Source organism: Brachyhypopomus gauderio, unplaced genomic scaffold, assembly GCF_052324685.1.
Source record: "Brachyhypopomus gauderio isolate BG-103 unplaced genomic scaffold, BGAUD_0.2 sc50, whole genome shotgun sequence".
Classification (NCBI taxonomy): domain Eukaryota; kingdom Metazoa; phylum Chordata; class Actinopteri; order Gymnotiformes; family Hypopomidae; genus Brachyhypopomus; species Brachyhypopomus gauderio.
The window spans coordinates 2,520,620-2,547,242 of NW_027506875.1; the positions used below are offsets into that span (position 1 = coordinate 2,520,620).

The 26,623-nt window shown below is 41.1% G+C and overlaps 3 protein-coding genes and 1 pseudogene across 16 annotated transcripts in view; 3 read left to right on the forward strand and 1 right to left on the reverse strand.

Moving 5' to 3' along the window:
* LOC143487752 (NACHT, LRR and PYD domains-containing protein 3-like) overlaps positions 1–12,301 on the reverse strand; it is a 37,833-nt gene extending 25,532 nt beyond the window's left edge. For 12 of the 14 annotated variants that reach the window (XM_076986883.1, XM_076986880.1, XM_076986882.1 and 9 more), the window contains exons 1-3: positions 12,180–12,301; positions 8,424–8,505; positions 1,204–1,296 (exon numbers count right to left, since the gene is read on the reverse strand). In XM_076986883.1, coding sequence (XP_076842998.1) covers positions 1,204–1,296; positions 8,424–8,476 — 146 coding nt within the window. In that variant the 5' untranslated portion in view covers positions 8,477–8,505; positions 12,180–12,301. Of the gene's footprint in view, positions 1–1,179; positions 1,297–8,423; positions 8,506–12,179 lie in introns of those variants that run through there. The other 2 variants (XM_076986879.1, XM_076986889.1) reach the window with 2 other exon arrangements.
* On the forward strand, positions 2,586–4,643 carry LOC143487743 (uncharacterized; annotated as a pseudogene).
* LOC143487744 (uncharacterized) lies at positions 5,430–7,754 on the forward strand. Its single transcript, XM_076986869.1, has 2 exons — positions 5,430–5,505; positions 6,558–7,754. The coding sequence occupies exons 1-2, from the start codon at positions 5,430–5,432 to the stop codon at positions 7,559–7,561; spliced, it is 1,080 nt and encodes a 359-aa protein (XP_076842984.1). The 3' UTR covers positions 7,562–7,754.
* Positions 12,302–19,924: 7,623 nt separating the features above from the next.
* Positions 19,925–23,542, forward strand: LOC143487751 (uncharacterized). The gene is made up of 3 exons (XM_076986876.1): positions 19,925–19,954; positions 20,245–21,287; positions 23,276–23,542. The coding sequence occupies exons 1-2, from the start codon at positions 19,925–19,927 to the stop codon at positions 21,223–21,225; spliced, it is 1,011 nt and encodes a 336-aa protein (XP_076842991.1). The 3' UTR covers positions 21,226–21,287; positions 23,276–23,542.
* Positions 23,543–26,623: the final 3,081 nt, after the last annotated feature.

Consider the following 26,623-nt stretch of genomic DNA (forward strand, 5'->3'; position numbering starts at 1 on the left):
ACACAGTACAACATTCCCATTCCTACATCATCATTACCTGAACACAGTAGAACACTCACATTCATACATCATCATTACCTGAACTCAGTACAACACTCACATTCCTACATCATCATTACCTGAACTCAGAACAACACTCACATTCCTACATTATCATTACCTGAACTCAGAACAACACTCACATTCCTACATCATAACCTGAACTCAGTACAACACTCACATTCCTACATTATCATTACCTGAACTCAGTGAAACACTCACATTCCTACATTATCATTACCTGAACTCAGTACAACACTCACATTCCTACATCATCATTACCTGAACTCAGAACAACACTCACATTGCTACATCATCATTACCTGAACTCAGAACAACACTCACATTCCTACATCATCATTACCTGAACTCAGTACAACACTCACATTCCAACATCATTATTACCTGAACTCAGAACAACACTCACATTGCTACATCATCATTACCTGAACTCAGAACAACACTCACATTCCTACATCATCATTACCTGAACTCAGTACAACACTCACATTCCAACATCATCATTACCTGAACTCAGAACAACACTCACATTGCTACATCATCATTACCTGAACTCAGAACAACACTCACATTCCTACATCATCATTACCTGAACTCAGTACAACACTCACATTCCTACATCATCATTACCTGAACACAGTACAACACTCACATTCATACATCATCATTACCTGATCTCAGTACAACACTCACATTCCTACATCATCATTACCTGAACACAGTACAACACTCACATTCATACATCATCATTACCTGAACACAGTACAACACTCACATTCATACATCATCATTACCTGATCTCAGTACAACACTCACATTCCTACATCATCATTACCTGATCTCAGTACAACACTCACATTCATACATCATTACCTGAACTCAGTACAACACTCACATTCATACATCATCATTACCTGAACACAGTACAACACTCACATTCCTACATCATCATTACCTGAACTCAGAACAACACTCACATTCATACATCATCATTACCTGAACTCAGTACAACACTCACATTCCTACATCATCATTACCTGAACACAGAACAACACTCACATTCCTACATCATCATTACCTGAACTCAGTACAACACTCACATTCTTACATCATCATTACCTGAACACATTAGGATTCACTTACGGTCTCAAACGTAATGGAGGTTCCATTGATTCATCACTTTTCATGGACACACAGCTGGGTTCAGGTGAGTCAGGTCTTTTACGGTTCGTCACACTAAACGACACAATAAAAAAAATGTATTGTTAACACCAAAATGCAAAACATAATTTGTGTATAAATGGTGGAAATGTCATTTGAAAGTGTCTAATGTTACAATATTGTTTATGATTTGTTAAATTGTTACAAAATTACACAAAGTTCCTGGAAGCCAGTACAACTCACATTCCTACATCATAATTACCTGAACTCAGTACAACACACATATTCCTACATCATTTACATTTACATTACATTTTTGGCATTTGGCAGACGCCCGTATCCAGAGCGACTTATATTTTAATCTCATTTTTATACAAGTGAGCAATTGAGGGTTAAGGGCCTTGCTCAGGGGCACCTCAGTCATGGCCTCAGGTGTGGGGATCGAACCCACGACCCTCCGGTCACAAGACCAGTTCCCTAACCACCAGGCCATGACTGCCGTATCATCATTACCTGAACACAGTACAACACTCACATTCCTACATCATCATTACCTGAACTCAGAACAACACTCATATTCCTACATCATCATTACCTGAACACAGTAGAACACTCACATTCCTACATCATCATTACTTGAACTCAGAACAACACTCACATTCCTACATCATGATTACCTGAACACAGTAGAACACTCACATTCCTACTTTATCATTACCTGATCTCAGTACAACACTCACATTCATACATCATCATTACCTGAACTCAGTACAACACTCACATTCCTACATCATAATTACCTGAACACAGTAGAACACTCACATTCATACATCATCATTACCTGAACTCAGTACAACACACATTCCTACATCATCATTACCTGAACACAGTACAACATTCACATTCCTACATCATCATTACCTGAACACAGTATAACATTCACATTCCTACATCATCATTACCTGAATTCAGTACAACACTCATATTCCTACATCATTACCTGAACACAGTACAACACTCACATTCCTACAACATCATTACCTGAACTCAGCACAACACTCACATACCTACATCATCATTACCTGAACTCAGTACAACACTCACATTCCTACATCATTACCTGAACACAGTACAACACTCACATTCCTACATCATCATTACCTGAACACAGTACAACACTCACATTCCTATATCACTACCTGTATCACTACCTTGCAGCAGCTTCTGACCTCAGTCAGTGATTCTACGCTCCTTGATTTATCTACTTTCCTCCAAAAACACTGATTCTCTAACCCAGCTAAGTCTCAACTTATTCTGCCATTTTCTTTCCCTACTAGTATCCATAAAGCTTGTTCTAATCCATAATGTGTCTGCCAATTCCTGTGCATGTATCACACAGTGCACATAGATACCATCATAGCCATCGCAACATCAGGAACCTAACTTACCCACAATGTTCACCACAAACTCCAATCACAGTGACTGGAGGACTCTGGAATTGCCAATCTGCTGTCCAGAAGGCTGACTTCATCTCAGCTATCGCATCCCTCCACTCACTACACTTCTTGGCTCTGACCGAAACCTGGATCACTCCAGAGAACTCTGCAACTCCGGCTGCTCTGTCCTCTGCCTTCTCATTCACCCATTCCCAACGACGCCTTGGAAGGGGAGGTGGCACAGGTCTACTTTTATCTCCAGAGTGGCGTTTCACCCAACTCTCCTTTTCAGCTCTTTCAATTTCTTCTTTTGAGTTCCATGCTATCACTGTATCCTACCCCACTATTCTTCACATCATTGTGATTTATCGTCCTCCAGGTTCCCTTGAGAACTTCATTGACGAACTTGATACCCTCCTTAGTCAATTCACCATTGAAGCAAACCCCCTCATTCTCCTTGGAGACTTCAACCTTCCATCTGACAAACTTCATTCATCTTGCATCCTTCCATTGCTGTCGTCATTTGACCTCACCATTAACCCATCCACTGTGACTCATAGAGCAGGCAACATTCTGGACCTGGTCTTTACACGTGACACCAGAATATCGGACATCACAGTCACCCCACTCCACCTGTCAGATCATCACCTTTTATCCTTTTCTTTCCCCCTCCCTGCCATCTCCACTCACACTTCCCTGTACATTCTTCTTACTTTCACCCAAGTTTGCGCTCCATCAATCCCTCAACCCTTGCTACCACTATTTTGTCCTCCCTTCCTCATCAGTATTGTCTGTCTTCTCTCTCGCTGGACACAATTACTGATACTTTCCTCTCTACGCTCTCTTTATCCATCAATCTTCTGTGTCCTCTCTCCCCCAGGCTTAAGAGATCTGTTCCATCTACCCCCTGGCTAACTGAAGTGCTTCGCAGCCACAGGAGAGATCTAAGAACTGCAGAGAGGAGGTGGAAGAGAAGTCGCCTAGATTCAGACCTCCGCTCATATCAATCTCTCCTTTCAAAGTTCTCACTGGAAGTCACATCAGCAAAGTCAGCCTACTACAGAAAGAAATTTGAATCATCTGCATCCAACCCATGCAAGCTATTCAGTATTTTTTCTTCACTCCTTAACCCTCCCTCACCCCCTCCTCCATCCTCTCTCACTCCTGAGGATTTTGTCATCTTCTTTGAAGAGAAGATTGCAGCAGTCCGTCAGTCCTTCTCCTCAGCTCCCACCCTTCCTACTAGTACCTCTAACCCAACACTCAACTCCTTGGCTTCTTTCTCCCCTCTCTCCTCAGACAAGATACATCAACTTCTGACTTCTAGCAATCCTACTACATGCCCACTGGATCCAATTCCTTCCACTCTTTTCCAGAATATGTCAAGAGAACTCCTTCCGTTCATCTCGGCAATCATCAACAACTCCATAGTTTTGGGTCATGTACCTACCGTGATCAAGATGGCAAGGGTGGTACCAATCCTGAATAAAGCAACACTTGACACCTCTGACATGAACAACTACAGACTGGTATCACTTCTTTCTTTTCTATCAAAAACTTTTGGAGCGAGCAGTCTATGACCAATTATCTCTCTTCCTCACCCAGAACCAACTCCATGATCCTAATCAGTCTGGCTTCAAACAGGCACACTCAACAGAAACTACCCTCAAAGCAGTGACCGAGAAGCTCCATGCTGCCAAGGGTAACAAGCTATCATCAGTTTTAATTCTTCTAGATCTTTCTGCAGCCTTTGACACTGTCAACCACAACATCCTCCTCTCTGTTCTTTCTAGCCTAGGTGTGACTGGCTCTGCTTGGAAATGGTTCCAGTCATATCTTGAAGACCGTTCCTATCAGGTAACATGGAGAGAATCTACATCCATCAATCCATGTAAACTTTCCACTGGAGTCCCCCAAGGCTCGGTCCTAGGCCCTCTTCTCTTCTCTTTATATACTCGTTCCCAGAGTTGTATAGTAACGAAGTAGAACTACTTCACTACTGTACTTAAGTACTAAAATGCTGTATCTGTACTTTACTGGAGTATTATTTTTTTCTCCTACTTCCACTTTTACTTCACTACATATTTTCCATCAATACTTTTACTCCGATACATTTTTTACGTGCTGTATAGTTACTCGTTACAATTATAAACATGTTAGCTGGCGCTGTCACCGGGTCAAGCGATCAGGCTGTCTTATAAGAAAACTGCGCATGCTCCGGTCGCGTCTCGTTTAATCTGCTGCTGCCTTCACTGAACACTTGAGCTTCGTAATCTAGGTTCACTTGACACGTCGTGACTGCCGCAAGGGTCCGCGCGGCAAAAATTACACAATAGCGGTGGCTCCGCCAAGCGCGTTGGCCACGCGCGAGGTTGTGCGCCTCTCGATTTTTGTGCGTGCGAAGTTACAAGGTGAAATTCATGCACTTGTACGGCACTTTGAAGGTCCATTTATTTTCCAACACCTTCAGCTTGATTTACATATTTATACAAATACACATATATTCGAAATTATTCCAAATAATCTCATTAAAAGAGATGATACCGTGTTTGGTAACAGCAGAAGAGCGCAGTAAACACTAGTTAGGTTAGATATCTTAGCTAACTAACCTAATTATGTTCATGGCGTGCTGCAGAATTCACTTAATATTAGCTGGCAATAAAGGTGATGTGCTGACTAATCATGTGTCCATTTTTATAGTGTAGTGTTTTTATAGGGTAAGGGCATTTATTGAGGGTAAACGCAGGGCAGTAGGCTCACCCTTAGAATCCGATGGATGGATTTTACGTCCAAAATACTGTAACGAGGCACCCCCGAACACGGTGGTGTCGCGCTGGTTTCGAGGAGTGTAGGACTCAAGTGCAAACCCACTAAAAGCAAAAGGCAAAAAACAGCCAAACTGAAACCTCCGCGACAGCGGGAAAACGAAAACAAAAAACCCAGAGGGAACAACAGAAGAACTACACGGAGAAACTCGACGTGAGTATAGACCAGGTAAGTAAACAAACAAAAACACGCGGAAGGGAATACAACGCGTCTTAAGAAAAAACGGGAAAACGAAAATCACATGGAGAACGGCTCAACATGTCAAAAGGAAAAATAAAAGAGATGAAGCTTAGATAGGCAAGACCTAAGCTTCTACCAGATTACCTGTCAGCCTGTCCACCAGAACACTGGTAGACAAACCGACATAGAACAGAGAGGGAAGAAACAAACAGAACGTACGAGAGACAAAACCTGAGAACACTCAGGGGAGAAACAGAAATAAACAGAGAAACGTAGCAACTGCACAAAGGCAAGAGTAACTGGCTTAGGCTGCGAGCGTGAATACAACTAACAACTTCAGCAAAGGACTGCTGAAGTTGCTCGCCTTAAGTAGGCTGCAAACACCTGCAGCCTATTGTGCCTGATTGCCCCCAGGTCTAGCTCGCGGGCTCCTCCTTGTGGCGACCGGAGGAACTGTCCTGGGTCCAACCCTGACAAATACACCTCGTTTTCTCAGCTAAATGAAGGCGAATTTGTACTTCTGCGTCAAACCTACGACGTAGCGGGACATAGGTTATCTGTTTTTTGTGTACGAAGTGTTAACCCCAGTTTTTTAAGTAGGCCTATATACAGAACACTTGTATTTGTGATCTTTGACATCTTTGATTTGTAAGTGATATATAAAAACAATTGATAATCAAACTTTGATGGCTTTCTTTAATTAATTCAAAACACAATACTTGTACTTTTTACTTTCGGTACTTGAGTAATAAATTTTAGACTAAACTACTTGCAATACTTAAGTACAAAAAGTGCTGAATACTTCTGTACTTCTACTTAAGTAAAGTTTTTAAAGAACACTTCAACTTCTACTCAAGTCAATTTTTTGATAGAGTACTTGTACTTTTACTCAAGTATGGGTCTTGAATACTTTATACAACACTGCTCGTTCCCTTGGTGACATTATTTTGTCTCATGGTTTCTATTATCATTGCTATGCTGATGACACCCAGCTAATTCTTTCCTTCCCTCATTCTGACACCCAGGTCTCTAGGCGTATCTCGGCATGCTTGGCAGATATCGCTTCATGGATGACTACTCACCACTTGAAGCTCAACCCTAGCAAAACTGAGCTTTTGTACATTCCAGGAACCCTAAACCCACACAACGACCTCACAGTTTCCTTTGAGAACATCTTGTTAACACCATCAGAAACTCCACAAAGCCTGGGTGTAACGTTGGACAACGAGTTGTCCTTCTCAACACATGTTTCAAAGCTGACCAGATCCCGCAGATTTCTCCTCTGCAACATACGGAGAATACGACCCTTCCTTTCAAAGGAAGCTACTCAAGTGCTTGTGCAGTCTCTAGTAATCTCTAAGCTGGACTACTGCAATTCCCTACTTGCAGGTCTTCCTCTACGGGTCATCAGACCTCTACAACTAATTCAGAATGCTGCAGCACGACTGGTCTTCAATCTCCCCAAGTTCTCACATGTGACTCCTCTACTATGCTCTCTTCACTGGCTTCCAGTAACGGCACGCATCAGATATAAAACCTTGATGCTTGCTTATAAAGCCAAAAATGGACTGGCCCCTCCCTACATGATGTCCATGGTCAAAAACCGATCTGTACAGCGAACACTTAGAACCTCAAGCTTGGCTCGACTTGAAACTCCACGCTTAAAGTCTCATGGAAGACAAAGCTCCAGACTATTCTCCATCCTGGCTCCAAGATGGTGGAACGATCTTCCATTAGCTGCTAGGACTGCAGAGTCTATTGCTATCTTCAAGCATAGACTGAAGACTCACCTGTTTGTTGAGTTCTTACCAGAGCACTTACTCAGCTGTTACCACTTGCCGTTGTTCTTAAATTGTATGTCTGTCTATGGTTATTTGCGCTTCTTGGCAAACGTCTAACTTGCAAAACACTTGGTAATGACATTGACTCCTGTAGTGTAGTAGTAGTCTGACTCAATGGTGTCTTGAATTCTGGCCTATCTGTACTATTACCTAGGATGAATTCTGTGATCAGAAGCAAAGCACTTTGTAAGTCGCTCTGGATAAGAGCGTCTGCTAAATGCCGCAAATATAAATGTAAATGTTTCGGACTCTCTTGATGATGTGACCATGACCTGTTTGTACCACCCTGATTATGGAATTCCCTTTAATAAATCTCACTCTCCTCAGCATTTGTGTCCACCTCTTCACTCCACAACACACCCAGCGTTACAAAAGAGAACTTCAAAATGTCCAGAGTTAGAACTTATATCCCCCATAAGCAGCTGGGAATATGTTCTGATTGGGCAGAGCAGGTGTGACACACTTGCAGGATTTAAGAGAGTTAAGGTTAGGGTAGGAAAACACTTACACACGGACCAGGACGACAGAGAGGACAGCTAGTAGAGGAGGGCGGAGCCAGACGTGACAGAATGCGGCGATTCATTTGTTGTTTCCAAAGTGGGAATTCAAGTGTGGGTGACTGTAATTCACTCCTGGGTGACTCTCACTCCTGGGTGACTGTAATTAAATCCTGGGTGACTCACTTCTGGGTGAGTGTAACTCCCTCCTGGTGACTGTAACTCACTCCTGGGTGATTGTAACTCACTCCTAAGTGACTGTGACTCACTCTTGGGTGACTGTAACTCACTCCTGGATGACTCTGACTCACTCCTGGCTGGTTCCCCCATGTGTGTCTCATGTGTGTTATTCTCACCTCTCTCCTTTGTGTGTGTGTGTGTGTTATTCTCACCTCTCTCCTTTGTGTGTGTGTTATTCTCACCTCTCTCCTTTCTGTGTGTGCTGTTCCCCAGAGACACTCATTCTGGAGGTCATGTCTCCTCCTACAGATTACAGCTGTAATCCTGCAAACACACACACACACACACACACACACACACACACACACACATAAGTAATTCCAGATACATATTCAATTACATTATTTACTTTTACAGCATTTGACACTTTTGTCCAGAGAGACTTGTAGAATGCCATGAGTGTAAATATAAATATCTTCATCTGAGCAGTTTTGTGTCAAGAACACTGTCAGACTAAAGTCCTGGATAAAGTGTTTTTAAGATGTGTATACTGGATCACAGACCAGCTCACATGTGTATAAAGAAAGTGCAGTATATTCACTCCATAAATCCTTATCTACACTTACATGCACACCACTGGGGCAACACCGGTCTGATACCGTTAAGTCTTTTAACATGTGATTTTATCAACAGCACGTTGTGAACATGTAGTCTAGGTTGATTTGGACACTTAAACACTGGTAGATCTGATGACTCAGTCCAAGACATTTGTGGCACTTCCTGCAAAATGACGCTTGTTGTATTTGTAGTTTGTTTCTGCGCACAGCAGGGGTGTCCAAACCTTCTGCAATGAGGGCCACATCTGTTGAGGTGAAAGTGTGTGTGGGCCACCGTTCAGCCTGGCATTCTGTGAACCATTAACATTAACTCTGGACATAACTCTGGCCTGGCGTATAAAATCACCTTCATTTGTGAATAATTGTGATAATAACCGTCGTTAGGCAGTGTTGTCCAGTGAAGGTATTAAAGCTAAATAAAGAAAAGTCTGTAATCGGTGGAGAGATTCTTCAATATAAATAACCATAATATTTATATACTTCTATATTTCACTACAAATTCAAATAAAATTTTATAGTATGGACATAACATTATAATATTCAAAATTAATGAACAAATGAATATTTAATGATTAATCCTTAAATTAATTATTTTAAAAGTCAGGTAAGCATTATGGTGAAATAAAAAAAATAAATTTCCATTAATATTCTAAGAAAATGCTGTAACCTAAAGATTCTGTTAACACAATTAGCCACAATATGTAGGCATGATTAATTAATTAATTATTACTGTTATTAAAATTCTCGGATACCAGACAACTCAAAGAAATTCTGCAAATAAATTGTAAGAAGTAGGGATGCAAATTATCGATTAATTCATTAATCGTTAGTTGACTGATCTTATCGATCGACTTTCGATTAATCGATAAGCGGCGTTTTTCACCCGAATTTCAGTGTTTCAATAGGGCTTTTAAAAATATCAGCTAAATATACTGCTCAAAAAAATTAAGGGAACACTAAAATAACACATCCTAGATCTCAATTAATAAAAATCTTTTATATCTTATATATTTCTTTTAATCAGTTGAAAATCTCTCATTTCTACCTGTTGTCTGTTCCATTTGCACAAGAGCAGTTGAAATTGATTCACAATCAGTGTTGCTTCCTATCTGAACACGAAGTGTGGATGACTTGGAGTTACATTGTGTTGTTTAAGTGTTCCCTTTATTTTTTTGAGCAGTGTAGTTAAAACACTTTGTTCAAAAAGTATATATTATATTATGATAATTATATTGTATTATATTATATATTGCTCAAGTAATTATGCATGAGGAAATTATGGTATAACAAAATACATTCTTTCATTAAAAAAAAGGAATAAATTAAGGACTGGCTCAGTTCAATTTAAAACATTAGACATTTAAAAAAATGTTAAAAAAAAAAGAAATTAAATAGAGAGCCAAACAGAATATTATTGAGCCCATGTTTGGACAATGTTTCTAGCTTTGTAGTGAACACATGCTGTAACGCGACCGGAGAGTGCCCAAGTTTCCACAACATCATTGAGCTTGTCAGTTAAACTGTCAGCGGTGTGTCTATCCGATGTGTTCGTCGTAATCAGCACTGCAGATTTTAGCTGCCAGTTCTCGTCAGTGTAGTGGCACGTCACAGTAATGTAACTTTCTGTTGTTAGAGCCGTCCAACAATCTGTTGTAAGGGCTACAGTAGTAGCAGTAGATAGCTTTGTTTTTAGCTCACTCGTATTTTTTTGTAGCGAGCTTCGAAAACGCTCGCCTTCCCAGTGTAGCTGTGATTTTAGGTTGACCAGGTGCACTGGTGATATGCAGGACAGCTGCATGCATGGTGTTCAAATGATAATTGAGTGAGCTAGTGGAACTGTTGTACTTCAATACCGCATTACACACAGAACATTTGACTTCTTTGCCTAAATTAGCAATGTTGAAATTGTAGCGACTACTACTCCTCGCAGCGAATTCCCTAACAGACAGGCACTTGGCCCTTTAAGTGACACTGGGAGAGCGGCGCCTGCGCGCGCCAGGGGAGGGGAGAGAACAGTGCTATTGAGTTGCGTGGAAAATAAAGTTTCCCTCCTTGGGATTTTCTGGATTACGCAGTTTCTGACTCGTTTCCCGAACACGCTTCAAAATGGTCCCACACCGTACGTCTTTTCGCCCGCTTCATTTTGTTTTCCACTCTGGTCTTTCGCGACACGTGTTCACCTCTCGTACGCTCTGTTCAAGTTAATACAGGAGCGCTCTCTAATGATTAATCGTGATTAATACATTTTGATCGAGTAACGTCTTAATCGACAATTAATCGAAAGTCGATTAATCATTTGCATCCCTAGTAAGAAGTGATTCACAAGTCCAGATGCACATGAAATGCATTGCTCCTTATGTGTACTTCACTATAGGCCTGAAATGGGGGGTCTAGGTCATGTTATTTAACCGTGAGCGGCATGTATTCTGGTCCACCAATGTAAAATATAGGAAATCTGAGCTGTGATGTGTTTTCACAAATGTGAGAAATGTTTCACAAGTCCAGATGCACATAAAATGCATTGCTCCTTGTATGCACTTGATACCTTTGTGTTTGTAGGTTCACATGTTCCGTTGCACATGTGCAACTTAAAAAGTTGAAGTAACCCATTACTTTTATTTTGAAAAGTTGTCTTGGCACTGAAGCGCTTAACGGCTAACATGAACTCCGTTAATTCCTAGATGTGATCTTTTCACATCTTCTAAATGTATCTTTATTGAAAGCCATTGTGTGGAGATAAATTCACAATAAGTATTTATCACATACACTACATGTTGTTTTTTTATAACGAGCCCATTCTTTCCTGAATGTCTGGCGAATACAGAACGCTGAAGCAACTTTACTGCGGTAACATGTAGACCGATGTCACGTAGGTGTCGCTTCCTGGTCCCACATGTCAAACAGGGACTGAACCGTTACTGAGTGTGTGTGTATAGGACTATAAACGTCTTCAATCACAGTATATTTCAATAAATGTTCTGTACCACGGGGCAGTACTGTGGGAAGAGAGTAAAACATGTAGGCCGATGTCACGAAGACGCACGTTGACTCTTACTGGGGTAAAAATATAAAATAGATTTTCAAGTAAAATAGACTTAAAATGGACAAATGTATAAAACTGAAAATATACTAATTTAATACTTTTTCGAGTCTTTAGATGATCATAGTACGAGTTTACTTTAGTTATTGTGAATCAGACGAGTTTAGTTCGCCTGTTTGTTTCTGTACACGCAGTTACCTACAACAACAAAATGGCACCTACAAACTTAACTGCGTATTCAGTTAAATACATTCAGTTATTGCGACTTCGTTAAAAACATTAGAAACTCTTCACTGTGTAGGTTCATATTCTTAAATGACAGATCATAGTCAGATACTCACCGTGTTTCTTTCTTAAATAACTGTTCCACTCTCCACAAAACGGAGCTGCTGTAAGTTTTACTTTCACTTTTAGCCGGACTAAACTGGTTTGATCTTGCGGAAGAGAGAGGAGGAACTTCAACACTAAACAAGTGTAGGAGCGGGTTTGACATTGGGGGGGGGGGGCATATTTGCTATCAAATCAAAGCCCACCCTATCCTCTAAAATATTACTATAAACTGATGCAGCTGTAGGTAATGTAGTTAATCACTGTATGTATGGTGGAATTACGGTAAATTGCAAATAAATAAAATAAACAAACAAAAAATACGATAAATCCAAATTAAAGGACACTTTATAAACTAAACAATATACTCAATAATACATGATACTGTATGACAGTGGCTGGTGTGTCAGTGGAGGACCCTCAGGACAGGGCCAGATGGAGGAGTTTGATCCGCTGTGGCGACCCCTAAATGGGAATTGCCAAAAGAAGAAGACCGTTGTCCACAAACTTTAAATAAATTATGCATGTGTAACTGTTCTGCGTTGTGTTGAAAATGATGAGGACGCTCAATTGGATGAAGTCATTTATTCCCTGCACATGGGTTGATAAAATGATATTTAGGGTGGGATAAAATGTGGAGTCTGCCTGCAGCAATGCAATTCTCTTCCCGCTGCATCTCACACACAACATTTCTTCATCCATTTTTTAAATGTATATACATGAACAAAAAGTACACTCAGTGGTCACCACCGGTGTTACACCGAATTCTGCGACCGTCGAATTTTGTGACCGCAGAGGGCGCTATTTCGCAGTTTCAGTTAGTTTCAGTACACAGGCACGAGCGCTTAACGAATGCTGCGTAAGCTACGCCGACGCGCTTTCTTTTCTCGTTTTGCTGCTGTCCATGAGCCAAAATATGAGAGATGCGTGTATTTACATTTTATGTCGTCTGTTAACAAGAATGTTTCATTACATCATTTTTACACGTGACAACAGGAGTAAAGTCAGCCAATACATACGCCTGACAATAGCAAACTTTTCATAAGTTATGTAAGCTGCTGTCATTTGGACCTCATTCCGAATGGTAATTATACACTTCTGAATAAAATGTTTAAATATAGTCTACTAAAACGTTTTTGCTATCACTGTTTTCTGTTATTGTGGAGTCACAGTGGGTGATGTGTCTTTCCTGGTGACCTACCATCCCGTCACCTTATTAGACAGAAAAAAAATATGAATGGAATGGACAAGTGCACTTTGGAATAGGGGTCACCGATTCTGACGGCTGCTGTCTAAATATGTGACTGCTGTCCATCTCCATACAAACTAGTTAAAACCCAACCAAATGTTTTCAGGTGACTTACCATCCCTACACTGGTTAGCCAAAGAAAAACATTCATGAATGGAGTGGACAGACTGACAGTGGCATAGGGGTCACCCATTCTGACAGCTGCCAACTGGATCTGTGACTTTAATGTATCTTCAAAAAATATTAAAAGATCGTTTTAAAAACGTTTTAATAGACTATATTTAAACATTTTATTCAGAAGTGTATAATTACCATTTGGAATGAGGTCCAAATGACAGCAGCTTACATAACTTACTTATGAAAAGTTTGCTATTGTCAGGCGTATGTATTGGCTGACTTTACTCCTGTCGTCACGTGTAAAAATGTTGTAATGAAACATTCTTGTTAACAGACGACATAAAATGTAAATACACGCATCTCTCATATTTTGGCTCGTGGACAGCAGCAAAACGAGAAAAGAAAGCGCGTCGGCGTAGCTTACGCAGCATTCGTAAAGCGCTCGTGCCTGTGTACTGAACCTAACTGAAACTGCGAAATAGCGCCCTCTGCGGTCACAAAATTCGACGGTCGCAGAATTCGGTGTAACACCGGCACTGTTAATGGGGAGTTGTAAAGAAATAGAAGCCCTGCACTCAGCAGCTTACCGATTTTGGGCCTTTTTTTGAAGTCACCAATGTTTTGGGACAGTGTTGCCGCTGATTTCTTCAGTTTTCGCTCCTTGTCTTCTTTTTTACCCATTTTCTCAAGTAACTTAATCCCCCGATTCTTATTCTTTCCACTAGCTAACAACAGAAATGGGGGAATTACCGCCACCTACTGGAATGGTGTAAAACAGTCTGAACAAAATGTGTAAAGAGAAACATTAACCATTTTTCTTACTCCTCACTTCTCTGAGTCTACTTTTCTTTTTTATTAGTCTGGATGTGATATTGTAAATTAAGATTAGATGTATATTCACAATTATTAACAGAGATTAACAATTCATTCATTGAATAGCCTACATACCTTGAGGGGCATGTGTGTACGGGGGGGTCGAACGAACCCTTCAATCCCCCCTGGCTACGGGCCTGACAACATATACCCCATACACACTATACAACTTCATACACACCACATTCATTCCCACACACCATACACATCTTAACACACACTAAACTCTACACACATTACACTCTAGGGCAGCGGTCACCAGCCACTGGGCCGTGGACCGGTACCGGTCTGTGGGTCATTTGGTACCGGGCCGCCCGATCAGAGTCTGAGTGGTGTTTTTTTTTTTCTTTTATTTTTATGCTGTTTATGTTTGTTTTTATGCCAGTCATATACTTTTATTTTGTTGTGTTTACCCCCCCACACTTTACAGGCCGGTCCGTGAAAATAGTTTCTAACATGTAACCGGTCTGTGGTGCAATAAATGTTGGGGACCGCTGTTCTAGGCCACACCTTTTCAAGACCTATAGTATTTCCTTCAGGAAAGTCTAGTTACAGTTTTTTACGACTGCTAACATGCGTTTCCCAATACATGAGATACATTTTCAAAATTCTAAACAGAGTATTACCAAATAGTTAATATCCTGTTCAAAAGCGCATTTTCTTAACTAAATGCCAACTCTGCATTTCACAACGTAAACAAAGTTTTCTCTTTATACACCAACTTCGTTAAAACACAGCAAACCTGATTCAGTATCCAATCATTCTTTCAAACACTAGCACAGATTCTCTATTCGAGATGAACATTGTCAATCACTGCACAACCACTGTCAAAAACATACAGAAACAGTATTACATATACTATTTTACTCTCTCCCAGCAAACAACAGACATTTTACAGTAACATCTGTTGTTTTCTTAGTCAGTTCATTTTACTGTATTCTGCTTCATTTGGACTTTATTTTCAAATGTGTGCATTTTTGGCAACATACTGTCTACACAGAGTGATATTTACTGTTAGGTACTATATGGAATGTAAATTAGACAAAAAAGGAGTCAGTAACAGTTTTGCAGTAAAGGTTATATTTTACTGTATTAGGGACATTACTGTAAATTGTAGCCTAACCCAAAAAATAATTACTGTAATTGTAAACATAATTAGCCATGGTCCCATATGTGTAAAAATACACATGTACAAAAAAAAGCCACACAAGGAGGAAAAACAGGATACAAAACTGAACAGTTTTGTTGCACGTAATCTAAACGGTCTTCAGCAATTGGCCACATGTTTTCATCCACATCGGTGTAATGTGATTGGTTGGATGTTGGTTCGATTGGAGACTGAATCGATTGCTCATCCTTTGTGTCCCGGATTTATATTCTGAAATTTTGAACGTGTATTTTTGCATCCCAATATTTGCGTGCGTATTTTGTGAACTTGAAAAAAATATCTTTTAAATTTTTTAACACTTACATTTTTTTCATTGTACTTTATTAACCACGAATAATAAAACTGAAAACGTGTTCTTGAAAATTCAAGCAGTAAATTCAAAAGCAACAAAGTTCAGATGCATAATTTCAGTGCAAAAAAAAAAATCAGTGCTTCAAATTTGAGGGCAAAAAAAATCAGTGCTTCAAATTAAATATCTGATTACACTGATTTGCTTCCATGCCTATACTGCAGATCTCAAACACCTTTTACAGCTTTTACAGATGCACTGTAAAAATGACATGGCGTTTAATAAGAAATTACATGGAGATGTTGAGGAACAGTTGGAATAAAGTGGATGTGTTGGATCAATGTGCATGTTTTTACCTGCATTTTTTATTTGTTATAAATATGGAAGTGTGAAGTATGAAGTGTTAAAATGTTAAAATATTTTTTTCGAATCATTTTCAGTCCTACGTGAATGTTGAAGTTGGTTTAACAGTGAGACAGTTGATGAGATCTTCTGAAGAGGTGAGTTATTTTTTATACCTGTGACAAATTCCTCAGCATCCACATAAATCATCAACCATTTAAAACACACAACCAACAGGTAGCCTGTAGGCCCAATTTCACCCTTTGGATTTGGATACATAATGTGGCCTTAGTTGTTTTGGGTGTTTTTAGGGCGTACTCACACTAGGCTCTGTGATCCGGGCCCGGGTTAGTCCGGGCTAGTGTGAGCGCTCCAACCGTGCCCGGGCCCGGATCAGTTAACGGTGCTCGGGCCCGCTTTGAAGAGGTGGGCCAGGGCACGATTCATGTGGACTCGGGCACGGTTCGCTTCTAGTGTGAGCGCTATCCGTGCCCGGGGCCGCTTGGTGCCTCGTCTGATTGGTTCATTTCGCTGGAACTCAAACATGACATCAGTGATGCGACGCTCACGTTAAACAGTCATAGCGGCAAAGCGATTAGCAGACAATCGTTGTGTTAAATTATCGATAAATCTGTGCTTGCACCGTGTTTCTGCACTCCCAAAACGACACCAAAAATACAATAAAAAGAGAATCGTGAACTCTATAGTGTTGTGCGAGCGCGCTTTTTTCCAAATAAAGCGGCGTTGTGATGACGTAAGCGTGCTCGGGCCGGGTTGCTGAAGCGAGTGTGAGTGCAGGCCAGCGGGGGAGTGGGGAGGGGGGATAACCGGGCCCCAGCACGGAACAAGCAAACCGTGCCTAGTGTGAGTACGCCCTTAGAGTCTTTGAACAGGCTCCCAGTCTCATTACACACAAAGGCTGGGTTATACATCCTTTTACACAGTACTAACACAGTATTAGTGAATCATTATACACACACACAGGTAGTTTTATTTTATAACTTCCCTGAACTAGCTAGTAATGCATTTGTTATATAGCTGTTGTGAGAAATGGTAAAGGAATGGTGACCGTTACGCACAGTAATCATTGTATTATACACAGTTATCTGTAACACCATTTTAAAGTATGAAAAGAGTACATTTTTATGACTGCTAACATTTTTGTTCAAACAGTAGAAATAAGACCCTACCAAATTCACAGCAGTGAAAATCACATCACGAACCATGAAAAGAAAAATTTCCCCATTAAATATGACATTTTCTGTGATATCTTGGTGCTGCCCATAGATTAATTCTCTGATTCAAAGAGGCACAATAATTTTAAAGATCAAATCACACTGCTGGAACTCATAAGGAGCTTCAACAGACCAAAGCAGCTCTGCAGCACCATGAGAGAGAGAGGAAGGAAAACAACTTGGAATATGAGGTTGATGAGCCCTACAAAATAAAAGTCCCTATCAGAGTTGTAGAGTAGGGTCTGGCCGTATATCTCACCTCTGGGGCTTACCTCATCTGTGGGACCTATTGAGGTCCCAGAGAGGAGGTCCTGTTTTTATCTTGATCGCCAGCTACTGGCGTGGGGCGGTATTGCACTGGAATATAACAGGTGTAGTTATATTCCAGTGAGTGTCGTTCGACTTTTAACAAAGGTTACTTGACAGCAGGCCAATTGGACTGACGAATAATTGATAAGTGAAAGTGAAAATGTGTTTTTTGTTCTCTTTTGTTTTGTACACTGCGTGTGCGTGCGTGTCTGTACATGCTTTTTGTGACTCTTGGTAGTCTTGAAGTTCGTTTTGCATCCTGCATGGCCACATTAATGCATTTTATTGTTCATTCTGAATGCTGGGTTTTACTGTTTTCTCTTGAGTATGAAGCTGCTTAATTTTTAATGAGCTTGATTTGAACAAGCAGATATCACAATAGTTTTATCCATTAAGTTTGAGTTCTTCAAAAACAATTCAATGTAAGCTTTTATTTGTTTCATTGCCTTTGAAATCTTTGTTTTGATTCTAAATAATATTTTTTGTAAATAATTCACTAATCAAGTTTGCTTGTATTATTTCCCTGGTCTTTATTGCTTAATACGTTACTGAGTTAAATTTGGGTTTCTTGCATTTACTTAATCAAACACATAACATAGGCATTAAACAAATTTGACAGTTCTGTATATAGCAAGTGTAGTTGTCTGAAAAAGATCTTTCACTGCTGCTTAAATTAAAAGTAAAATCTATTTGTGATTTTCTCTATAGGATGTGTTTAACATGTCCTTAAATGCCACTGTCAAAAATGGTTACGATCTTTCTACTCCGTTCAGTTTAAAATGTGTAGTATTATTTTTCCTTTTTTGTTACTATTTATTTATTTTTAAAATGAAATATATATATATATATATATATATATATATATATATATATATATATATATATATTTCATTTTAAAAATAAATATACATATATATATATATAATATAATATAATATACATATATATATATATATGTATGAGTGAAAGCAAGAATGATTTAAACTCACTATTCCTACACATGGTTATATAATACAGTTATATGAAAACATTTGCAAATAAATATTTATTTATATATAAATATTAATTATAATATTATTCATAATATTATATATAATTGTCACGCTACGGTCCCCGAACCCTTCCTTTGGGGCGTGTGTTAACGTTGTCTGCGTCTATTCGTCTGCGTCTGTGTACCTCCGTGGGTGCGGGTGCGTCTTGTCATTATCCGTCTCACCTGTGGCTCGTCTCGTCATCACGTGGGGTTGATGTGGTCTGTCTATTTAATGTGCGTTCGCGCAGTGTCTTGTGCTCGTCGTTGTCTAATGTTTGAGTCTACACGTTACGTGTGTAAGTGTCTGTTTAGCGTGCGCTATTGCGCAATAACCTGTATGCATTAAACCGTGTCGTTGTGCCTGTGAAGCTGGATTTGTGTCTCGTCCTTCGCCTCGCACCCAACGTCACAATAATAAATTAAATTCCGTTTGGCAAGAGGTGTCCAAACTTTTGCATACGACTGTATGTGATGTTTGCTAAAAATATATATATATAATATATAATTAGGGCCGATAACGCCGATAACGGCCGACAACTAATTAAATTTAACATTTGATATATATATGTATACAGATAAAAACGGTCTGCAAGCGAGTTAAATTTAAGTAGTGGTCGGCCGTTTCGGTGTTAACGCCGTTAACGGCCCACCACTCAATATAATATAACCCATCGCTGCATTCAAAATTGCTCCCTATCACAGAAATATTGTACTATTTACCATATTTACAATTTACCATTATATTTACAATATAGTGCACTATTTCTGTAGTAGGGGGCGAACTCAGAGGAGTGATCTCGTGATCTGCCATGCTTAATTTCTTATGCAATCACGTGACAGCGAGTCGTCATTTCCTGGTCTCAGGGATGAGATCGGTCTCAGAGAGGAGGTGGCCTGAGAGGAGAGATTTACGGCCAGACGCTGTTGGAGTTGTATAATCCAGGTTCAGAAAGTAAAAGTCCTCACTCAGACTTTCTGGATTGTGTTGATTCCATGATTCCACTCATTTTACATGGATTGCACTAATTAGAAATCTAGCAAGCTTGAGCAAAATCCTGGTGAGGACTTTTACTTTCTGAACCTGGATTATACAACTCTGGTCCCTATAGCCTGAACAGTGGAACTGGACCAAACAGAGAGCGACATGTATAACAAATTGGACAAGTGTTTTCATGTTAGTAAAGGAATGAAGCCTAGCTTTTCTCCTGATGGGTTTTAGTATGAATGTCTTTAGTATTGTGCAGAGCCAAAACATTTATAATTATGTTTCATCTCACACGTTATCTCAAAAAATTATGTTTTTCCCTTTAGAAATCAATGCTGTCCATTGACACATCTTCTCTGGCTGTGTCCTCTTTCCTAAATACGTCAAATTTGCCTACATAAACACATTTATCTATGAGGAGTATGTCAGACAGCTGAAATCAGGAAGCATGGAAAAGGAGAAAAGCTACTTCTGCTCAGAGTGTGGGAAGAGTTTTAATAATAAGCACCAAATCAACAAACACCAGCATATCAATCAACAAACCAATCAACAAACACCAGCATATTCACACAGGAGAGAAGCCATATCACTGCTCAGAGTGTGGGAAGAGTTTTACTACACAGAGTAGTCTCCAGCGACACCAGCGTATTCACACAGGAGAGAAGCCATATCACTGCTCAGAGTGTGGGAAGAGTTTTACTCAACAGAGTAGTCTCAACGAACACCAGCGCGTTCACACTGGAGTGAGGCCGTATCACTGCTCAGAGTGTGGGAACAGTTTTCATAATAAGAGTAGTCTCCACAAACACCAGCGCATTCACACAGGAGAGAAGCCGTATCACTGCTCAGAGTGTGGGAAGAGTTTTACTCAACAGAGTAGTCTCAACGAACACCAGCGCATTCACACTGGAGTGAGACCGTATCACTGCTCAGAGTGTGGGAAGAGTTTTACTCAACAGAGTAATCTCAACAAACACCAGCGCATTCACACTGGAGTGAGGCCGTATCACTGCTCAGAGTGTGGGAAGAGTTTTACTCAACAGAGTAGTCTCAACATACACCAGCGCATTCACACAGGAGAGAAGCCATATCACTGCTCAGAGTGTGGGAAGAGTTTTGCTCAAAAGAGTAGTCTCCACGAACATCAGCGTATTCACACAGGAGAGAAGCCGTATCACTGCTCAGAGTGTGGGAAGAGTTTTGCTCAAAAGAGTAGTCTCCACGAACATCAGCGTATTCACACAGGAGAGAAGCCGTATCACTGCTCAGAGTGTGGGAAGAGTTTTACTCAACAGAGTAGTCTCAACGAACACCAGCGCATTCACACTGGAGTGAGGCCATATCACTGCTCAGAGTGTGGGAACAGTTTTAATAATAAGAGAGTCATCTCCACAAACACCAGCGCATTCACACAGGAGAGAAGCCATATCACTGCTCAGAGTGTGAGAAGAGTTTTATGACAGTGATCTCCTGCGACATCAGTGCATTCACACAGGAGAGGAGCCATAACGCTCAGAGTGTGGTAAGAGTTTTAATAATCACTGTAATCTTAAGCAGCACCAGCGCATTCACACAGGTAGAGGTGTCAAGTAACAAAGTACAAATACTTTGCCACCTTACCTACTTGAACAGTAGCATTTTGGGTATCGATACGTTTCTGTAGTAAAAAGACAACTTTTTACTTCTTCTCCTTACATTTTTCCCAAATTATCTGTACTTTCTACCTTGTTAGTCCTATTTTATTGGCTTGTTTCTCAATCTGGCAGGAAACCGTAAAAAAAAAAAACTATCCAGATAAATCGTGCCATCCAGATAGATTGTGATCTGACTGTGGTGGGATGAGAAATATAAACATATACCATTCCTACACCCTGTTGCGTTTGTGTGTGATCCATCACACGTATCCAATCACTCCAGCAATGACATAGCAAACATGTAGCTTAGGTTGAAGATATTCATGACAGAGACTCGAGAAATTAAACAAAATGTCCCAATTAAGCACCAGCGAAGAAGTTGGTAGCCAGGAAGACCCTGCACTGTATATCAAGTCACTTGTGGTAGGTTTTTGAATTATTTGTCTTGTCATCTGTGTATTTGTCGTCATGTTAATAAATGTTGTCACCACTCCCTCACTGCCCCCACCTATGGGGCAGTCATGGTCCTGTGGTAGGGAACTGGTCTTGTGACCGGAGGATCGTGGGTTCGATTCCCAGGCCTGAGGCCATGACTGAGGTACCCTTGAGCAAGGCACCTAACCCCAACTGCTCCCCGGGCGCCGGGCTAGGGCTGCCCACCGCTCTGGCCACGTGTGCACCACAGCCCCCTAGTAATCACTAGTGTGTGTTTGTGTGTGTGTTCTAATTGCACAGATGGGTAAATGCGGAGTACAAATTTCGATTGGGGTATAAATTGACAAATATGGCCCATTTAATTCATTTCAACCTTGCCACTGGGACAATATGGTTTTAATAAATTTGCATTGGATGGTGTCTAATTTTCTTCAACTAAATTCCGATAAGACTGAGGTGCTGATTCTTGGGCCCAAAGCTGCTCGAAGCAATTGGGCTGATATTCCCCTTACCCTAGATGGTTTTTTCAGTAATACCTAAATGTACCACAAAAAGCTTAGCTTAGGTTACTATTGATTTGGATCTTTCATTTGACACACATATATGCAATGTCACTAAGGCTGCCTTTTTCCATTTACGTAATATCGCCAAGCCGAGACACTTTAATTAACTGATGCATGGTTAGCTGGTCCATGCTTTTGTCTCGTCAAGATTGGACTACTGCAATGGTCTTCTAATTGGATGCTCTAAACAGTCCATAAAAAAGCTACAACTTGTACAAAATGCTGCAGCTAGAGTCCTAACTAAGACTAGAAAATTCGATCATATTAGTCCCACTCTTGCGGCATTACACTGGCTTCCGATTAAATATCAAATTGAATTTAAAATTCTTCTGTTAACCTATAAGGCATTAAATGGTCTTGCCCCACAATATCGGAGTGAACTCATTGCTTACTACAACCCATCTTGCCCTTTGTGCTCCCAAAATGCTGGATTTCTCCTTGTTCCAAAAAATTGTAAGACTACAGCCGGAGGCAGAGCTTTCTCATTTAAAGCTCCTCAATTATGGAATAGTCTTCCAGCTCCAATCCGAGATTCTGACACAGTTCCAATCTTTAAATCTAGACTTAAGACTCACCTATGTAATCAAGCCTTCAGCTAATATTCCCCTTGTAAGATGTGGGGCTCGGGGGGCCACCAGACGTTGAGATTTCTGGTAATCATCCAACTGTGTCATGGCATCACTCTAGTTGTGACAATGACTTGACTGGAAAGCAGTGTTTCATTAAGCCCTCATGACTGTGGTCACCTCTGAACCCCTCCCTTTAGGTATGCTGCTTTAGATGGCACGTGAGCTATGTACGTTTAATCAATGGTGGTTTAAATTGATGTCCACACTCTCAGTCTGTATTGTCTATCTTTTTGCATGCTTCTACCCAAGACAATTGCATGCAAGCATCTACAAGCACCTGGGAGATGGTCTGGCTTGCCGGTGGATGTACTGATGCCAGGGTTGGATGTGCCATTGCCACAAGAGGATGTGCTGATGCTAGCTCCTACCTGAGGCTCACCATCTGCACTGAAGGGACTGTGACTACTTGGCCGGAGAACAAAAACCTTAACTATAACCGTAGAACCACCTTTTGTCCACAAATACGGACTTGTGCTAACGGCATGGGTTAAAGTTCTCTGTCACTACAACGGATTTCCATCATTTGATTTTTTTGGGGAAAAAATCTGTCAAATCATAATAAACCACACACGCGCGTGATATCTGTTTTGTGGCTGAAATATGATTCTCTCACTGGCGCTCATCAGCGCTGGATGGATGACGGCGGTGTAATTTGATTGACGGCAGTGTAATTTGATTGGAATTTAGACTAAAGTACTTGAAAATGCTTGAAATTGTAATTACTTTGTTTCACAACTGTCTGACTGAACAGTTCTCTTGTATTACAAATACATGTTTCGAGGGCGAAACATGAGAGAACGTGAAGACGTTAACGTGTGCGTTTTGAAAATAAACAACCATTAAATAATTTGATAAAAAAGCGAATTATTTCAAATCATTTCGAGTATATGTATAAATATTTAACTTAATTAAGTTTAACTTTGGGCGGCATGGTGGTGTGGTGGTTAGCACTGTCGCCTCACAGCAAGGCGGTCTGCTGTCATTTTTGCCGCGCGGACCCTCGCGCCGCTCAAGTATAAACCAGTCAGCTGTCAGAAACAGCTTTGATGTGTGGCTATATTATATACTATGTGACCTAACACAAGGATTGTCTGCTACAGAGGAAATTCAAATGATGTAAGCTGTGGGGGGGGGCACATGAAACTTTTTTGTCCCGGGCCCCAGCAAGGGCCTGCTCAGAGATATAGCATTACACAAACTTATCGCATCATTTCCTCAAATGTGATGTCGAGTTTTTGTAGGCTGAAATGTCCACACATTTGGCAGACACAACTGACAGCACATTATATAACTGTCTTTTTACACGTTTGTAATGTGAACATTGGCTGAGAGTCCAGGGATGCTCGGGAGGTTTTTCTGTCACCATACTTTCTTGCTACGGTGGAGAAAGTTTGCGTATGTGATCACGTGACTGACCGGCTTAATTTGATTGGTTACTCATACTCAGGTGACAAGACGTTGGTCAGTCTTCTCACTGAAAAGACGAATTATTTACAAAATGAAAGTAAAGGTAGCGCGGCACAAATCCGATTGTAACGATTGTAACATAGGGAGTTTTTCCTCGCCACGGTCACCTTTGGCTTGCTCATTAGGGTTCTGGACCCATAGTATTGTTAACCTTTTAAATCCTGTAAAGCGCTTTGTGACAACGTGTTGTGAAAAGCGCTATACAAATAAACTTTGATTGATTGATTGATTAACGGAGTAAAAGTCGCGTTTTTCTCAGCACATATTTACTCAAGTAAAAGTAGAAGTCTTTCATATTAAGAAGTAATTAATAATTACTTAGTAAAAAATTACAAGTACATTTTTGTCCAAAAAGCTACTTGAGTAAATGTAACGGAGTAAATGTAACGCGTTCCTACCCACCTCTGATAACACAGTCTTCACCTCACTTCTCCAAAGAACACGTCAGTGTGAATCTGTTCTATTGCTGAGTAACCAGCCACTTCCTGTTTTATTTATCATGTCAATAAAGGGTTAGGGTTAGATTATTAAGATTCATTATTATTATTGTTAATAATAATAAGAATAATAATTATTATTATTAATATTAATAATGTTGTGACGCAGAGACAGAAGCGGCAGGAGGCAGAGTGTGACCGGTTTTATTATCCATTGCAAAAATGAACTTAAAAATACTCAGGCCACTCGGCAGGACAGTGAAATAAGTATAACAAAGAATAAAGAAGAAAGTAACGAAAGAAAATGGAAGCAGCAATCCGATGTGCAGAGCAGGTCTTCTCTGAAGCGATGCGAGGGTGCAGGTACAATGCGCAGCACTGGACAGCACAGCACGACCTGTGGGAATAAATACAACCCGAACCTGATTAAGTGACAGGTGTCAGTATTCGGGTGATTGTGATGGTGGGAGTGTCCGGGAATGAGAGGGTGTGTTCTGTGATGTTGTGGGCATGCGTGTGAGGGAAAGAGTGCGTGGGCGCGCCCTCTGGTGGCGTCTAGGCTGACCCACCGTGACAGAACCCCCCCCAAGGATCCCTCCAGCCGAACTTTCCGCGGGCAACCCGGACGACGGGGAGCAGGAAGACTAGGATGCTCACGATGGAACGAGGCGAGCATGGAGGGGTCCAGCACCCGGGAAGCCGGGACCCATGACCTCTCCTCAGGACCATAACCCTCCCAGTCCACCACGTATGCGTCTTTATACGTCTTGCGATGACATACGGGCCCGCGTAGTGGTCAGCCAGCTTACCTCTCGGTCCCAGCCTTCCATCGCTTGTCGACACCCATACCTTATTGCCAGTTCTGTAGACAGGGGTTTTGCTTCTCCGGCGATCAGCTGCCTGCAGCGCGTATCTGCCCATATGCGCTCGCTCCTCTTGCACCAGTCCTCCACCACTGGTTGATCTGATGCGGCAGCGTTCCAGGGGTATAAGGCTGGCTGTCTCCCTAGAACGCACTCGGAAGGTGTTACACCAGTGCTGGATTGGACTAAGGAGTTTTGCGCATATTCTGCCCAGATGAGTAGCGAATGTGTCCAGGTACTCACTACAATATGCGCGCAGGAATCTCCCCAGTTCCTGATTTACGCGCTCAACCTGTTCGTATACCTGAGGATGGTAACTAGATGTAAGACGTGATGTTGAGCTTGGCGAGGAACTCCTTCCATACCCGAGAGGTGAACTGTGGTCCTCGATCGGATACGATGTCCTCTGGTAGCCTGAACTGGCGAAACACCTTGCGAAACAGTGCCTCTGCCGTCTCCCACTCTGTAGGTAGCCCTGGAAGTGCTATGAACTGCACCATTTTAGAAAACCGATCTACGATGGTAAGGATGGTGGTATTCCCCTCGGACGTAGGTAGGTCGGTGACGAAATCCACAGCAATGTGTGTCCGGGGCTGCTTGGGGATCGGAAGAGGCAGTAGCTTACCAGCTAGAGGGGTGTGTGGCACTTTGCTCCGCTCGCATTCTGCACACGAAGCGACGTGTTGCATGACATCTCAATGCATACCTGGCCACCAGTAGCGGGCTCCCAGCACTTGTGACGTCCTCGTGGATCCGGGCTGACCTGTACCAAGAGACGTTTGTGCCCAGCTGATGAGTGGAGTGTTCTGTGTCGGGGGAACAAACCTACG